This window comes from Glycine max, chromosome 14 (genome assembly GCF_000004515.6).
Source record: "Glycine max cultivar Williams 82 chromosome 14, Glycine_max_v4.0, whole genome shotgun sequence".
Lineage (NCBI taxonomy): Eukaryota > Viridiplantae > Streptophyta > Magnoliopsida > Fabales > Fabaceae > Glycine > Glycine max.
The window spans coordinates 4,835,193-4,854,107 of record NC_038250.2 but is presented as its reverse complement, the minus strand read 5'-3'; the positions used below and the strand labels follow the sequence as shown (position 1 = coordinate 4,854,107).

Here is an 18,915-nt window from a genome sequence, read left to right as displayed (position 1 = left end):
GTAATTAATGTTTTGCAAGTGTATGCATGCTCCAGAATATAAAGGCTCACGAGAACAGGAAGCAGATATTTTCCAAGAACGCATCAAGAGAGAATCCTTTGCAGCATCAGCCAAAGCCAACTACTGAGCCGCCACCTTGGTCAAATTCATCGAATGCATCTGAGAGTTTGCATCAAGAATTGGCGTGAGTAATTTTTTTTCCCTAACGAGTTATAGGTTAACATTTGTTAATATGCAATGGCATGAATATTCCTTCCCAACTTCCATAATGTAAAATAATATTAGGGAATTTAGCACAATGTTCAAAATGAAAAACCTGGCTCCTGTAGTAGGCTGGTAGCTACTTGTTACTATTCTTTTCTAAATAGTTGGGACTTGGGAGTTAGCTGTTGGTGTATCCAAATTTTAAAATTTAAAAGTTTTTTACTCTTGAATACTCTTGTCATATTTTGGATGCTGGTAGGTTCGGAGTTCTGTGTCTTGGATTTATTTGTCTAACCATAAGTGTGCATGGGTCTTATCTAGCCAAACTTTTCTTGTTTAACATTATACCTCTTGACATGGTTTATAATTTCATATTGCAGCTGAAATATCATTTTTTGGAAAAATTTATTTACCCACTATCAACACTTCATTTCTTTCCTAGTGCACACAATGGCTTACCAAATATTGAATTCTTGTACCAGAACGAAAAAGCCTGGCAACTTTGGTACTTTTGTTAAAACTAGATAAGTAATAGACACAGTGATAGTTGAGAGAAGCATAACACACACACACACACACACACACACACACACACACACACACACACACACACACACACACACACACACACATATATATATATATATATATATATTGCATATGTTGATAGGAGATCCTTGTTCCTCCTGCTGAGAAAATTGAATTTCAGACTCATCATTTGAATCCTGAATAACGCAAGGCCAGGGCCAGGCTAATCTGAATAGTAGATCTAAAGTATACTCTTTAATATCCCAAAGTGAACATGCTAATTACATAAACTCAAAGTCCCGAACTGTGCTACACTAGCCATTTTTTGAATTCCCTTTCAGTATGCTGCCTCAGTAAATATCAGCCAAACCTGGTGGAACATTGTTTAAATCTCTTAACTACATAATTGTGTCCATTTCCCCATTACTTTTCTACCACTGAGGCACTAACTAGTTTTAGGGCATCTTTGGAGTGTGACAGTTACAAGTCTTGGCATTGTTCATATGTGTGGGAACCTTAAATGAACTATGATATAGCAAAACACAATTTTCTATTTATTGATGATACTTATAAATTATAATGTAGTTTGACTGGGAAATTTATTTGCTTTTCTCTCTTTCAAAATGTAATTTCTGAAGCCCCTCTCATTTTGTAAATTATTAATACTGGGTTTGTGTATCTTTATTTATTTTATAAAAAAAATGATAGACCTCTAAAAGTTCAATTGCTGCAAAATAATATGTATCTATATCTCTTATGCAGATTACCGTCAAATGGAGCTCCTGTTGGCAATCAACTAAGGTTTGTTTAAATTTCCTTTTAAAGCTTTAAGATCAAATTGCCCCTTTTACATTTCTATATAGTATGGTTATATTTATATCTGAAAAATCCAAATATCACCTTAAACTAGAACTTCATGTAATAGCATGTGGCTGACAATTGGTTCTCATGGATCATAAATCTACAACTGTGTTTACTGTCGAGTTGTTTTTGAGTGCATATTCCTTGCTCAGTATTATGTGATGATGGGCATTGGGTACGAGGCATCCTTTAATCTTTCCCTCATTTCGCTACAAGCACAATCAAATACAAAAGGGAATGGCTAGCAACTTTGATACGCCTTTTTACAGTTCTTAATAGTTTACCTTTACCATAGCATCTATTTAAAGCTTGGAACATTTTGATGTTTACATTTCTGCCATTTATAATTTGCTTGCATAAATTGAGTGGGCAATTACCAGAATGTAATAAAAGATAGTTATTTAATGTATTCAATTCAGAGCCTGTTACAATCTCAATTCTCCCCCTAATGCCTAACCAAGTTTATGAATCTCTGGTAAATTTTTACCCTTTGATTCTTGAGATGTGTTGCTTTAGGGGTATGAACTGCTCAAATTTTTACAGTATGCTTAGGATGTACATTTTTTCTGTGGATCTTGTTAACCAGTGCCCTCAAGGCATTGGTTAAGGAACTTCAAGGAAAAAGTATTTAATGTATAAATCATAGAAGAGCGTAAAAAAGATCATAGAGTAGTGAAATTTTCCGCCTCCCAATAAAAACATTTCTTCTTTAAGTTCCTTAACTAATGCCCTTAGAGCACTGGTTAACATTTGCCTTTTTCTATAACTTAAATTACAACATCTGGTAAATTTGTTTCAGGTTTTTCTCATTTCACTCAAATACTTGACAGACACTAGTAGGTTACTTCTTTGCACTAAATTTTCCTCCACTTATGGTGTTGGTGAATTGTATGCAAAGGCTTGGATGTTCATGTGTTCTAGCAATTAGCTTTAAATCTGCCTAACTTGCATGGGCAGGATTGATGACAATATGGATGAGTCATCGGCAAATGTTGAAGGAGCTCACAGTTCTTTATTGAGGCATCTCAACCGAATATCATCAAATAGGTGGCTTCTAATAAAGATATTTGTCATTCTGATACTTTTCCTCATGATCTTCATATTCTTTGTCGCCTAATATACTTCAATATGCTAATCATGGAAGTTTCACTTCGTGGCTTACTTGGATTTGTCTTCGTTCTTCTGTGGAGGCAAAAATACAAGAGCAGCTAAATGTGCGGATGTATTCTATTTGAATGTAGATAGAGCTCCGTCATCTGTAAACATTTTACAATATATTCTTTTGTTTGGCAATCATTATAGGTGTTATTAAAATTTTGTTGGCATGTATGCCCCAAATTAAGCACATTGAGTAAGAAATATACGAGTGTTTGGTAAACTGATATAGAGATTCACAATATTTTTGTAGTTTCTAAGATACAAATAGAGGGATACAGAAATATCTCGTTTCTAGATACTGTAGTGGACAAGGTACCAAATTAATGGTAGCATACGAGAAGTCCTTTGTTCGCTTACGTGATAATGTAAGCTTTTTGATATTGTAATATCAAAATTGATTGTTTTTAAAGTTTTATGTGAGAGAATTTTTTTAACAACTAAAATTGTTTTTTTAACCATTTTCATTATTCGTTTATATTAGAAAGATCTTCAATGTGTCTCATGGCTTACCTACTTGTGTTATTTGTGAAGCTTGCAATATAGTTTTTGTGGTTGCATATGTAAAATTTTCTGCGGTTTGCCTTTTCCGTTGCATATGTAAAATTTTCTGTGGTTTGCCTTTTCCGAATCTTCTTCTGGTACATGTGAGTTAAAGAGGGATTCTTTCTTCTGCTGATTTAATATTTCAAAGTGCTTCTCAAGTAGTCTTTACTCTTCGTAGATAATGCCCTAATTTATTCACATGAGGATGTTTTGCTGTACATAGATAAGGATTCAGCCAAACACATAAAGCGGGTTATGTAAATATTGGGTGGGAATCCACTAACTCATTCGCTGCAGCTATTGCTATTGCTAAGAATCTCCTTTTTCGGGCCAGATTTTAAGTGGTTTTAACTAGTTCTGTTGTTTGCTGCCACCTGTCTGGCTTGGTCCAAGGTATTATTTCCTCCATCCCATTAATTGTCCTGTAAGAAAATTATTTTTGTTTCAATATAATTGTCATTTTAATTTTTTAACGTAACATTACTTAAAGATGATGTAGAATTAATTTTGTAAAAATAATATTTTCTTTCATTTATTTATTATATCTTTTTAGTCTGTGAAAAATAATTTAAAATAATTATTATTTTGGGACCGAAGAAGTATCTTATAAAAAAAAGACAGAAAATAAGGATTTGAAAGTGTAGCCAGATTGATGTCCTCAGTTCTGACTGTTAATATTCAAAGAAAATTTAGTGGGTCTCTGATTCGCACTCAAGCATCCTCGAGTATTAGTAAAGCATGCAAAAAGGAAAAATTGTAGTCAATCTGGTCTAGCCCAAGTTGACCTGATTTGGTAGACCATGAGAATCTCCCTCTCTTTCTAGCTCATGAATTCATGTCCTTAAAAATTCCACTTTGATCAGAATAGTAGATGTAAAAAGAGAGAAAATGATCCCAAGCTTAGCCTAGGCATTTTGATCACATGCACAGATAGTTGTAAATATGAGTGTACATGACACGGGACTTAAAGGTGAGAGCACGTGTACATGACCTCCCTTTAGTTTTCGTTTTGCTTTGTTACGTTCCATCATAACCTGTTACGATATCAGGCGCATTTCACTTTAAAAGGCAATGCTCAGGTTCAGGGTATACACAAGCTTCAAGACTTCATTTTCTTATATAAAGCATTTCCAATACACATCAACTCACGTGACTTTTTCCCTCAAATCTAATAAAGTTGACTAAAACTTTGGAGATACGATGATATATTGGAAAATTTTATGGTAACTACCATTAGTGGTAACGTGTTGCATAAGTGATATTATTTCGTGTTGAATGAATTTAAATGATCAAACTAGTGGTTGTGGAATACTGGAGTTTAGGGTCACTATTATTTAACCTTTTGATATTTTATTCAATCAATTTTTTAAATTAAATATTTTAATATTATTATTGAATTGCAAGTCCATATAATAGAAACTATTGATCCAAAAGTACAAGTAACATGTTTCCCTTGAAGCAAGGATTGATGTTGATTATACCAATCAAGAAAACTTCATATTCTTCATCGCTTTCTCTGTTTCTTTTCTAGTCCCTCATGTTTCTAACTTTAAAGTTTTGGTACATTTCTGCTCCTAACTTTATGCGCAGTACATTTACTAATTTACTTGAGGACAAGGACGTTACACACTTTGCTTAACTATCTATAATAGATTATGTGATCTCTGAATAGTCAACAGGTGTGTGCTTTAGTGTATTGTCCAATTTCCAGATGAAAAGAAAGTACAGTTGGGCACTCGTGGGTCACACACCAACAATATTTCAAGGGTAGTTGTACCAAAATATATGAGAGAGGTTTTACGCATTCGCAGTTTAGCATTTGATTAATCTTCCTTGGAGTCATGTAAAACACTATTGAATTAAATTTGCTTCAGTCTTTCTAAAGTTGCAGTTAGAAACCACTTTTTCTTCAGTAATTTGAATGTGGTTTGTGTTTTTGAGTATCTGTCAATAATAACTAAAACTTCACATCAAAGTCATTATTGTAATTTTGATTTACCACTAGCACTTAAAATTTGCACCCACATCATTTAAGCAGAGATAAATGTGAACTTTTTAAAATGCATGATTTGATTTTTCACAACTCTTTATTGTCCCCTCAAACAATTCTGGCCTGAGTTGAGTGGCATGATGGCAACAAGCAGTGGCTAGAAATTCAAGAGTCTTTGTTCCAATGATAGGATTAATAGCTGGTGATGGGTGTCCATCAATTAGGCCTAAAGAGTGTCAAATTCAGTGGAATCTTCTTCCTTGAAGACCTAGAGAGCCATAGCCTTGGGCATGCAGTGCATGAAAGTGATGCTTGTTAGATTCCCACTATAAAGCACGTGAGAATGTGAATTAAGAAGATAGAAGCCCAACAACCCTTTTTCCATATTATTGTGGCCAAAGTAGAAAAAAAGTTGGCATAATTCATAGGAATTGCAGTGCAGGGGAAGCATGGAGTGAAAGTGTGAAACTGATTGTGGTGGGAGTGGGATTTCATTTCAAGTGGGAATTGACCGTGAACTTGCTGGGTTATGACTCTTTTATTATTTGATGGAATTTGCCGACTTTTGTTCTGTGTTTCACATGCATATGAACTAAATTTGACGTAACAATAATCCTTAATTTTGGTGCTATCATTAAAGCTTACGCTTTAGATTTATTGACCAAAAAAATATTTACTATTAATACTTATAAATTAAAGTAAAAATGATCTCGTACATGAACAAAGAAAAAATAACTACGTTAACTAAAAGATCCAACAAGTTTAAAGTAAAAAGTTTCTTTTAAAAATTACTTTACCATACAATAATAATGCTGCACCAAGAAAAAAATGGTTCCATGCTGCCCTGTATAGCAATTAGAAAGGCTAGCGTTTCTTTGATGGTTTTAGACCTAATCACGTAAGTTAAAAAGTGACTCTAGTATTCATGAATCATTATTATGACAATCATTTTCAGATCAAGAGTCGTGAAGGTGTACCCGAAGCAAATTGAGTTCGCTTGTGACCCGACCCGAAGACTAAAGCAATACCATATGAATGATATGATGCGTATTTTGGTGCATATTGACTGCTATTTGTTTGTGTTTTTTTAATGAAATTATATTAAAAAAAAAAACATTTGATAATTGCATGACTTGTTTAAAACAATAAGAATTTCAAACCGAATATTGTTAGTATTTTTCTCATAAATTAAAATGACTGGTTTTCTGTATAAAAAAATCTAAACAAAGATAAATCATAATATTGTTTAAACATTCAAACACACTCTAAAATTAAGAAAAAAATAATATTAATTTTTTTTAGAAAACTTTTAGAATAAAATTGCAGTAAAGTCTTCATATAATTATGATGAATTGAAATGAAATTCAATATTAAAATGTAAACTAAAATTTTAAAAAACTTATCATATACTAAGATTGACATAAGAGGTAGCTTTGATTCTTAATATCCGTAGAAATTCAAAACAAGTATTATTAAAAATTAAATTGACAGATTTACACAAAAGACAAATTAAATTGAGAGGTAATTGTCAAAGCCAAAGATTAAATTAAGTTATTTTTTACTAAGTGATGAAAAACTAAATTACTTAATTCTGATTTCATCAAAAAATTCTGTTTGTGACTAAGTTTAGAATTTTTTTAATGTTAAATATCAAATTTGATGATAAATTGATAATATCAACTAGTTCGAGTTTCGTACTACTATTTTATGAAAGGAATAAAATATATAATTGATATAAAATAGTCCAATACTTCAAACATTTGAACAGTGACATTATTCTTATTCTCCTTCCAATAGTGTATTAGGTTATCTCCGTTACCGCTTGAGTTTCAATGCAGCTGGTAATGCTAAGATTCCCCATCACAATGGCAATCTATTACATTGGCAGCAAAATCTCCTGTCGGAATAATAATTCCTTAAATAATTCATCTATGCATAAGATGGACCTATCTAGTTTAATAGAAACAATTAACAAGAACCACCTATATCAATCAATTTATGGGCGATACTAATAGTACGATTTTGATTCACAAATCTGCACAGTTAAACGTATGGTTGCGCATTGAGTTCCACTAACCCTACCTAAAAAATTATATTCCAATCTCAAGTTCAGCCACATAATATATATAACTAAGTAGATATGCAACCCCAAAAAGTATTTCAACTGATATTTTTTTTTTTAAAAAAAAGGAGAGATAAAAGTGGTCAGAGTGAATAGGTGAGAAAGGGTTTTGATCTTTATTCATTGTGAATTGATATATGTTAGAAAGTTATTTTGAACACTATTTAGTTGTATATAAGTAGAATTTTTAGAGTGCCGTGTAACATGTGTAAATATGTAATATTTCACTTGTACCAGAAACAAAATGTTACATTTCACTATCAATATTTCCAATTCTCCTTTTGTTATATCGAATAAATATAAAATGATTCTCACTATTTTGGATAGGTAATTCTCCTCTATCAGCTACTACTTTGCATTGAAGATATTTCTCTCTCTCATATTCACTTTCCCTCTCTTTGTAATATTTAATGCATTGAACAGCTCCTAATAATCAAACCAATTATAGCAATGATGAATGGGCCCAAACCCCATAATAGTTGGGACCCCACATGCATAGTAGGACCTATAGAATTCAAATCAGTAGGTTAGAAGAAAGAAGAAAAAAGAGAAAATTCAAATCAGTAAAGCAGTGATTACACGACAGCCATGCTGCTGCAACAAAAATGATAGCCAATACCACATTAAACATAATGAAAGAGATTTTCACCCCCCCTCCATTTCAAAGAAAAAATAAATTAAAATTGAAAGTCATAAAAAAATAATAATCTGTAGATAGTATGATGCTCCTAACTCGGCCTCCTAGCCCATCCAATAGATTACACATATAATAGCCAAGTCAGTTGTCACTTTGAACTGCATCCAACACAAGGCACAAACCAATCATATTGTTGACCCAGCATTCGTATACTTGCACTTGCCATTACTCAAATAATGGGGATTCAGCACTTAGAAGAATGTTAAGTGGCTTAATTTGGAATTGAGGATATGTAGACATATATGCATAATACAAGTTCCACGCTTAGCATTCATAATTCTTCGGTCCTACGTTCATTATTATCCCACTACAAGTTTCAAGTCTAACTATAAAAGGAATTAGAGGCAATTTTATATGAATTCAAAACGTATATATTCTATTCACCAAGATTGTTTATGAATAATGATAGACAAAATATTTGCTTTCTAATCGGATGCATGATTGAGCCCTTAGTTAAACTAATTAATTGTGGGGACTTAGACCAGGCCACAAGCATGTCCTAGGATGCTTGTTTCTGATCTTAATAAAGTCGATTCCGAAGACGGAAAGTGAGAGAAAATTGAGGTTTAGCGCCAAAAAGCAAAGGAAAGCTTGCACGTATAAATGTTTTCTAAGGGATGAAATTCAAAAAGAGGCTTTCCAAGATAAGGAAAACGAGACAATATTTTCCTTTTGGTTGGTATTTCAATTAACATCTTTTTTCTCTTTGTGGGTACCCCTAAAAATTCCTTCTAATCATCGTTTTCCTGCTTGGACCCTATAGTTAGGGATGACCGACTAACTAGACTATACAAACACCCTAAGTATCCAAATTTGTCATATTGATTATATGAATTAGAAACAACGTAGTGTGGTGCACTTGCACTCTTGCTAATTGTAGTTGCAATACTCATGAGGTCTTGTCCCATTGAATGGACAGGTGCTAATAACCCAAGATAATGGACAAAAAGAACCAGGAAAAAAGATACAATTAAACACTCCCGTAAACTTGCGTGTTGATTTGAATCGACACAATGTTTACCAAACATATATGTACTTATGGGGATTAGCCCATCTCTTTAGCTTGGAACTTTACTGAAAATCTTCATGAAAAAAAAAAACACTTTACGGAAAATAAAGATAAGGTTGAAGCTTCTTTTTAATGCGTTGTTACCAAACCTACTTTCATTATTGTCACTGATAAGTGGTCAAGTTTCATAAGGTTATATTATTGTTCATAATTTATCACCTGATCATATGCTTATACGGTTTCCTTATACGGTAGTTTCGTACCTTCAAACAAAGCAAAAAAGAGAACAATTCCTCTGGTAGAAAGAGAGAGAGAGAGAGAGAGACGACTTTCTTTTCTAACATTCTTTGTACGAGGAACGTTACATTTATTTAATATCTTTTTTAATATTTTTATTATTATTATATAAAATTTATGTAAATTTTGCTTTGAATTAAATTTTGATATATAGTGGGTTCTAAGATTTTTACATTATTAATAAATTAAAAATTGTTATAAATATGATTTTTAAAATAATTATTATATAAATTAAAAATTTTCAAAACATTTATAAATTAAAACTACTATATTCTAATTAAATTCACAAAATAAATATTTTTGTTCAGTGAAACAGCCGTTTGAAGGTCTTCAAAAACCCTTAATCTTGTAGTTATACTTAGTCATATTCCTCCATTTAAGCTGTTACTATCTATACTCTAATTGGTAAATATCATATATATATATATATATATATATATATATATATATATATATATATCATAAAGTTCTGATTTTTGGATATCTCATAATTTTGAACAATCCATCAATATTTTTTATTTTTCTCTCCTTATCACATTATATTACCTATTATACTTAATTTTTTTAATCTTTTTTTTAGACTCTCTCTTGGTGTAACTAGCATTTGAGGATCCACACATATTTTTCCTATACCATATTAGCATAGTACTCTAGGAAAAAGACAAGGGATGACTTAAGTGGGGATTAGCTCATGATCTGAGATTCTCTTTAGTCTTTAGTAATGGAACTGCCTAGAGATGCACAAATTGTCCTCCACTCCCACTGAGATAGGGTGGATTTGATAGGCTGAACAGGAAATAGGAGAGGATAATGCTAAATTGTGTAAAAAAATAAAACAAGTTGTGTAGCTATGCAAATTAATCACATTGAAGCAAATAATGAGTCAAGAGTAAGAGGAAAAAGGGAGACAAGGAGCATATTATGGAAAAGTTAGAAACCGAGTGAACGAGGGAGGATGGTCCCTCCAACCACTGAGCATGTTAATTTAGTTCGTTTGATAATGAAAGCTAACACTGATATGATATTTGATAGATCTATATAAACAAAAGAAACACATCCAATGCAATGCCCTTTTCTTTTGACTCACCAAGGATTAGCTCACCAAATCCTTTTATATACAAAGAGTACCATTTTGTTCAAACTCTCATTTTTCTTCAATGAAAACCTTTAGAATAAACTATATATTGGAAATATTACAATATAAATATGTATGGGTTTCACGACATTCCTTTTCTTTTTAGAAATCAAACATACAGTAGAATTAAAAACATTTTACATTTTCTTAAATAACCACGCATGTCTTGATTTGTTTTAGTTCCAGTTCTATATTTTCTCCAATCCTAATTATGTAGTTACAATTATGTTTCCATCTTTATTTTGTCTACAACCAATTAAACTTAAATATGACTTCAACTATGCTGTTATAATTATGTTCTTCACACTATATTGTCTATAAATGATTATACATACACAAACACATAACAATGCTCTCATTAATATGAACGAGACTATACGAGAATTTGTATATAACTTTTGTTAAAATATATATTCAATAAAAAAGATATAAGAAAAAAAAAGTAGTGTGAAATATGATTGGTATGGATGTATGGTAAAGAAAAAACAATATTATAAATTTATTATGAATACAACATAATTGTTTTAAAATTACATTTTCTATCATGAGCAACTTTAGCCAGGTTAAGCCTAATTAATTATTCACTTTTAAGTTTTAACTAATTTTTGATCATCTAACTATTTATGAATTTTTGCAAAAATTAACTATCTCTCTCCTATTTATTTTATGGATTCACTTTATATAAATGAAATCTCTTTAATAAAAAAAAACTTTAGAAATCTATTGTTTCTCACTATTTTAGAGAGTAAATTCATAAAATAAATAAGAGAAAAATGTTTTTTTAATCATGATTGATATTTGTTTCATAAAATGTAAAAAGTAAATTTAGGATAAATTATACATATAATAATTAATTAAATCTTGTTTTTTCGCCATAGAATCACTGTTTTTTCATTTCAATATAATGTCGGGTACAATGAGAAATACAATGGAAAGTGTGAATGTCGGAACTCTGGAAATTCTAGCTAAAGAGTGTGCTACCGTATTAGCATTTCTGCTCACAAATTGGATTTGGAAACTCAAGTGTGACTTAAGTATCTGGTCTACTACGTACTCTCAGTGATATTGTTATTTGATCTATGTATCTTACATGAGAATTGAAGGGCCAAAAGAGAGTACAAAACACAGAAGAATTGAGTGGCGACTAAATATTCTTTTCCCACCAAAATTTTACTTATATGAGCTTAATGGCTAATTGTTAGTCAATGTCAACAATTTTTTTGACGTAAACTTTGAAGACCAAGATGAGTTATTTCTAAATTAGAGAAGTAAAAAATTATTTTTAAATTTAGGAAACCAAAAGAAAACTCGGCACAAATTTGAGAAATAAAAAATACATTTAAGAAAAAAAAAAACAAAATTTCATCTCATATAAGTAAGATTAGCTATTAATCTACCTAATAAATTAAAAGTACATATTTAGTTATTTCAAGATAGAATAGTTTTTAAATAAATTATTGAGTATACATATAAAAATACAAAAATAGCTAACTTATATGGTAACTTATTTTCATAAGCTAGTTTAACTAGTTTCTTTTCTGTAGCTTATGAAAATAAATTATAAATTACTAAAATAAATTAAATTTGCGTATCAAACAAGTTTTAGACTCAAACTAACTTTTAAGTTAATCAGATTAAGTTATAAATCATTAGAGTGACTTGTCAAGTACACTCTAAAAACTACTAAAATAATTTTATTGTATCGAATAATTTGTTCAACTTAGCTTATAATCTAGTCAAGTAGCTTGTAAATATGAGATTGAAAAAAAATGTTAATTAAAAAAGCTGGCTGAAAAGTAACAAAAATAATAGACATGTTTATATATGATATTTTTATATAAAGATTAATTTTATGTTATTGATACAAATATATTTTGAGGTATTTATAATTAATTTCAAACTCTTATAATTTTTATTTACAAATATATTTTTTTATTTTTTACTTTCAATTATTATATATTCTAATGCTATTAATCTTATACTGCATCTTAATATATATATATATATATATATATATATATATATATATATATATATATATATATATATATAAACATGTCCAGTTAAATTTAAAGTAAAGTAAAATAACGTACTTTTAAGTAGATATTATATTTTCATTATGATGTTAATTAATGTAATAGTGAAAATAAACAATGTAATATAAAATAGTAAAAAATAAAATAAACCTATCATTTATGAATATCTATATCTTGAAGTATATTGTTGCAAAATAAAATAAATATTATAAATAGTCACCAGTTAAGAGACTCGAAATCATATAAACATAAGACCGCACCTGCACAAAATATACTTAATTATTATCTATCACTGTCAATAGCTTATGTAATGAAAGAGAAAAAAATCCTACATTATGTAAAAATAATAAAACCCTGATGAACGAAAGAAGAGAAAAAGTTAATGATAATAAAATCCTATCTTACGTAGAAAAGAGTAAAAAACTTAATAAATATTTGTAGGATTAAAAATATAAAAAATAGAAGTTAGTATATTACTTGATGTAGCCTTTAAAAATTCCAACAAGCTAAAAAAAACTTACTTGTTTATTAAATACTATTAAGTGAACTTAACTTATAAGTTAGTGAAAATAACTTATAAGGTATTAAAAAAATACACTCTAAAAACTATTAAAATAATCTTATCAAATAAACTATTTAAGTCTTATCAAATAACTCATGTTATTTTTTTAAAATAAACTTTTTTTTATCAAAACATCGAATTTAAGTATTATTTAAATTATTTAACTTTAACATCAAGGTATTAATCACTTGTGTCTAATCTTATTACTTATTTTGAATGACTATTTAATAATTTTTTTATTTGCAAGATATAAAATACATTGTATTTTTTCTTAAAACTAAAAGTAATAACTGCTTTTGAGATAAGAGAAAAATGGAAAATAACTAAATACATTTATTTTCAGAATCAAAGTAAATTTGGTTTTAATGTTTGATAAACCTATTCATTCATGCACACAAAAAATATCAACATTGTATCATAAATAATTAACTAGAAAATATAGTAAATGATATTTTTTTTCCTTTTTAGCATGATTACAATGATCCTGGTACGCAAACAGCCAGCACCAACCATTTTAATAGACTTGAAGGGCCAAAGAGAGTACAAATAACACAGAAGAGAGAGAGAGGCCAAGTACACACACTATAAGAGAAGGCAGGCAAAACCAAACCAACATCTCAGTAACTGTCAGAATAAACCAAAGAGATGTCATACTAGTTTAAACACCCTTCTTCTTAGTTCTTCCTTTTTACCATTGCTTTCTTTTCATTTTTATATTGTTTCTTTTAATCAAGTCCCAAGCATAGTTCCAACCTCCAAGTTTACTCTCTCAGGTGTACTTCCTTTTGTCAGATCTCTACACCAAAGGACTCATTCTTGGTCACTTGTTACCACCCCACACACATAACCTTTTTTTTTTTTTTTCCTTTGTTATTTAATAGCCGTTTCTCCATTTTCTTGCTTGCTGGGTTAGTAATAGTATCTTGTGCATTGAAAACTGCCAATTCCTTGTTCGGAACCCGCATTTAAGAGGTTGACTGAGTCACACCATAACGGCACCAGGTACTAGTGCATAAAATCATATATTTTGTGTGGAGTTTAAAAGAGTTCAAAAATCAAAATCATCAGAAATCATCAGCAAAACCGCAACTCCTACCCAATCAAGTGCCGTTACTGTCTTCTCTTTTTGCCTAAAAAAGTTAAACTTCCCCAGCACTCACACACACACACTCATCTATTACCATAACGCCTCTCTCTGTTTCCTCTGTTTCCGTGTTATAAGAGAACTCTCTCAAGCTCTCAGATTTCAACATTGACCAATATTAGGTGAGTTTTGTTTTTTTTTTCTTTCTCCAACATGGTTTGGTTTCTTCCATGGAGCAAAATCTCTTTTTGTTTCTCTTGTCAATTTCTCTGACTTTTTTTCCCTCGGGTTTGGTAAATGTCTAACTAACTCAGTTATGTGTTTTTTTCCAGGGATTTTCTTTATATTATTATTATAATAATCTTGGAACAATGTTACCCCAGAAGCAAGGTGAAGAAACCATGATGTCAAACCTTAACGAAACAACGATTGAGCGTGGTGAAGAGAGAGAGGAAGAGAACGTGGGTGGTGGTTCACATTCCAGTTTGAAAAGCATTCTTTGGCATGGTGGGTCTGCTTATGATGCATGGTTCAGCTGTGCCTCAAATCAGGTAACAAGATATATGAGTCCATGAGAGTGTCACTCACTCTCATCATTGGAACTTAGATTCTGTGAGAGAATTTTGGTTTGATTACGTTTTATTGGTTTTGTGCTTTGCAGGTTGCGCAGGTTCTGCTAACACTGCCATACTCTTTCTCTCAGCTGGGAATGCTCTCTGGCATCATATTCCAAGTCTTCTATGGAATAATGGGAAGTTGGACAGCTTATCTGATTAGCATTCTGTACATCGAGTACAGGACCAGAAAAGAGAAAGAGAGTGTCAGCTTCAAAAACCATGTCATTCAGGTTAGAAAAAAAAATTAAATTAAATTAAAAAAAGAAACAAAAATCTATTATTTTTTATAGTGGAAAACTTTGGTCTAATTTCAATTTTTTTGCAGTGGTTTGAAGTGTTGGAAGGTTTACTGGGTCCATACTGGAAAGCCATTGGCTTGGCCTTCAATTGCACTTTCCTCCTCTTTGGGTCCGTTATCCAGCTTATTGCTTGTGCAAGGTATGAATTCCCCATTATGTAGTCAAGGTTTTAAATTGCGGTTATAGGGACAATCGTGATTTTGTTGCCATCTTTGATATTATGGAAAATTATAAACAAATGTGACCGATGCAGACAAAATTGTGGTCAGAAACCTAATGTAGTGGCAAAAATCACAATCATAGAGTGTTTTTTAAAATCTTGGTTTAGTGTGTATTTGATTAGATAAATTGAGGTATTTTGTTGATTTGATTTTAAGAGGGTGTTTTGTGACTTGGGGTGTATATGCTATGACTATGCAGCAACATATACCTCATAAATGACCACTTGGATAAGAGGACCTGGACTTACATATTCGGAGCTTGCTGTGCCACCACAGTTTTCGTACCTTCATTTCACAACTACAGAATTTGGTCTTTCCTTGGCCTTGGCATGACCACTTACACAGCTTGGTACATGACCATTGCAGCCATTGCTCATGGCCAGGTAAGCAATGCCAAGTACAATGGTCTTTATTTCTTCAGTGGGGTCTCTCTTATTTGAAGTCGTTTGATTTTGATCATAAAATTATAACTTAGTGTAAAAAAAAAAAAACATTATCACGGTGTCACTGAGCTGTTTAATTTTGCAGGTTGAAAATGTGACTCACACTGGCCCAAAAAAATTGGTATTGTATTTCACGGGCGCCACCAACATTCTCTACACTTTCGGCGGGCACGCCGTCACAGTGTAAGACCCCATTGTTTTTTTTCTAATATTTTGCTAATAGAGTTCGACAAAACAATGATGATAGATTTTCTTTATTGTCTTAAGACAACGAAACATCAAGGGAGAGTAGAAGTTTATTGCACGACCACTTTCTTCAATTGCAGCTTTTGCCTCCATTCTAATGGGACCTTAGAAAAATAAGACAAAACAATAAATCTGTCATTTTGAACAACCATTACACTGGTCACTGGGGTCTTGGCTTCCACTTCCATTCCCGCTTCAACTTTATCCGTTGAATTGTTCTATATATCTTTAGAATTTTTTGCGTTTCCTCCATCTCCAATACGTACTACAATAGTAGTAACATTTTACCAAATGATATGTACTAATTACCCAGTCTACTTTCTGCTAGTAAAACGAATGGGTAATTTTTTATAATTTAGTTACATTGAAAATATGCAAAACAAGAATTATGTATATTATGTATTTTCAAGAGGAATTTCGAGCAATGGGGCCATGGTTTTTGAAAACAAGTGATGAGTACTGAAATGCACAATTTTTTATATTTTATATTAAATATATTCTCTTGTGTACAACTTGTTTCCTTTCTAATAATATAACTTCAACCTTTTTCGGGTAAAGCAATGTATTTACCCAAAGCAAGAAAAGTTGCAAAGTGAGTTAGAAAACAATTCTAATAACTCATTTGGACATATCCCAGGACTGACAAACAGAATTTCATTTTCGACTTGGAGTATATTAATAGAAATGGAAGGAATTTTATTTGATTTTGAGATGAGAGCATCTGGGTCATTTGCAGATTTAAGTTTGTTGATGTTGCATTATGCACTACTAACGTGGACCCTATGCCTATTACAGGGAAATCATGCATGCAATGTGGAAACCTCAAAAGTTCAAATATATCTATCTTTATGCTACTCTTTATGTGTTCACACTCACCCTACCATCTGCTGTTGCCGTTTATTGGGCCTTTGGTGACAAACTCCTGGACCACTCCAATGCTTTCTCTCTTCTTCCCCGCTCTGGTTGGCGCGATGCCGGTGTCATCTTAATGCTGATTCATCAGGTCCAACAATTTTTCCCTCCCCTCAGAACTGCTAATTTTTTAAAGACTCAAATTATTCATACAACATTTTATATAACAATATATTTTTTTTGTCTATATCTTTCCATCACATCATTTAGTACAACTTATACATCTCTCTCTTAGTTGGTATATGCAGTTGTACAAATAACATTTTTTTAAAATTAAGTACAATTTAATTGTACAAATGTAAAAATGAGAGAGATCGAAAACTAAAAAAGCTTTATTAATTGATGAATTTTGTTTATTACTATGTGAATGGCAGTTCATCACTTTTGGATTTGCTTGCACACCATTGTATTTTGTGTGGGAGAAGGTGATAGGAATGCATGACACAAAGAGCATATGTTTGAGGGCACTTGCTAGGTTGCCTGTGGTGATACCAATCTGGTTTTTGGCTATTATCTTCCCTTTCTTTGGTCCTATTAACTCTGCTGTGGGGGCTCTTCTGGTTAGCTTCACCGTGTATGTCATCCCTGCTTGTGCTCATATGCTCACTTACAAGTCTGCTTCTGCACGACAGGTAAAAATAGTCCAATCTCTTCATATCTCATATTTGTTTGTTTCTACCAAATATCTGTCTCATCTAACAATCTTTACTTTCTATATAATGAATTTCTCTAAAATCATAATGTATGGTCATATCATATGCTAATATATTCACTGTTGAGGCTAGTTCTTGTCAATCTGAGATTTAATAGCTGCTAAACTGTACATTCTATGCACAACTTGTAGCTACCTACAATAGTACGAAACATTTAATTAGGCATTGTGTTGTCTTCCCTACTTAAAAAGAAAGCTTTCAATATCTAGGAATGTCTATTTTTATCAGCAGGTCTTAGAAATTATCGGATGAGATTCTTAAAGCCCTTTGTGGCATGGTGTAATAGTGTTTGAGGATATAATTTCAGCTCCATGATTTAACTTTGAAGAGACTTCCCAAGTCACTGGCAGTATTAATCCCTACCCCACTTGTTTTATTAATTATTCGAATTGAAATATTTATGAGAAACGATGGGGTTGGTGCCATTTCTTTGTCATTCAGTTGTATGCCAGTCATACTATACTACCATTGATACTATGCTAACCAAATGTTCACATTTTAGCAATGAGCTGGGCCATGTCTAACCTAACGCTCTTAAGTGACCCTACTTGGTACTCTCACATTACCGTTCCTAACGGATGCTCATAACAAGTCAGCAACTTATTACAGTCAACTAACAGTAACACTACTTTTTGTCTTATTAACGGTTCAATTCAAGCCATAAGTTAATATTTTAACAACTTACTTTGTGTTATGTTTCAGAATGCTGCTGAGAAATTGCCCTTCTTCATCCCAAACTGGACGGCAATGTATGTGGTGAATGCATTTGTGGTGGTGTGGGTTCTAGTGGTTGGATTTGGATTTGGAGGGTGGGCTAGCATGACAAACTTTATCAAACAGGTTGACACATTTGGACTCTTTGCCAAGTGCTACCAATGCCCGCCAAAAGTCCCTGCTTCCAACAACACAATGCTGCATCATTGAAAATTATATATGTTCTTCTGCTTTAAACATATAGGGACACATCAGCATCTCCACCCTTGTGTATTTCCCCTATCTTTTTGTTTAATCTCTCTAGCTATAAATATTGTTAATGCTGATGTTCCCTTGTGTAGAAAGGCAACATTGTTATATTTCGCTTTCGAATCATTTTGGTTAATCATAAGCATGCACTATAGTTATAGCATATGTAGGGAGTGATGTTTGGCAATTGGCATATAGCGACCTCAAGTATAGCCTGCATGTTTCCAATAATGTCTTTGCATTCCAATATAATCATTTTTTTCTTCTCCAAATCT

At 31.7% G+C, this 18,915-nt stretch overlaps 1 protein-coding gene across 1 annotated transcript; it reads left to right on the top strand.

Annotated features, from left to right (window-relative positions):
• Positions 1–13,681: 13,681 nt before the first annotated feature.
• LAX13 (auxin transporter-like protein 13) lies at positions 13,682–18,906 on the top strand. The gene is made up of 9 exons (XM_003544057.4): positions 13,682–14,408; positions 14,559–14,777; positions 14,888–15,073; positions 15,169–15,281; positions 15,563–15,746; positions 15,892–15,989; positions 16,848–17,055; positions 17,339–17,596; positions 18,380–18,906. The coding sequence occupies exons 2-9, from the start codon at positions 14,598–14,600 to the stop codon at positions 18,599–18,601; spliced, it is 1,449 nt and encodes a 482-aa protein (XP_003544105.1). The 5' UTR covers positions 13,682–14,408; positions 14,559–14,597; the 3' UTR covers positions 18,602–18,906.
• Positions 18,907–18,915: the final 9 nt, after the last annotated feature.

Bases quoted from the DNA above. Each gene is read 5' to 3' on its own strand.
- LAX13 (XM_003544057.4), top strand. From the start codon at position 14,598: ATGTTACCCCAGAAGCAAGGTGAAGAAACCATGATGTCAAACCTTAAC. The intron at 14,778-14,887 runs GTAACAAGATAT...TGTGCTTTGCAG, and splicing joins TCAGCTGTGCCTCAAATCAG to GTTGCGCAGGTTCTGCTAAC. The intron at 15,990-16,847 runs GTAAGACCCCAT...TGCCTATTACAG, and splicing joins GGCGGGCACGCCGTCACAGT to GGAAATCATGCATGCAATGT.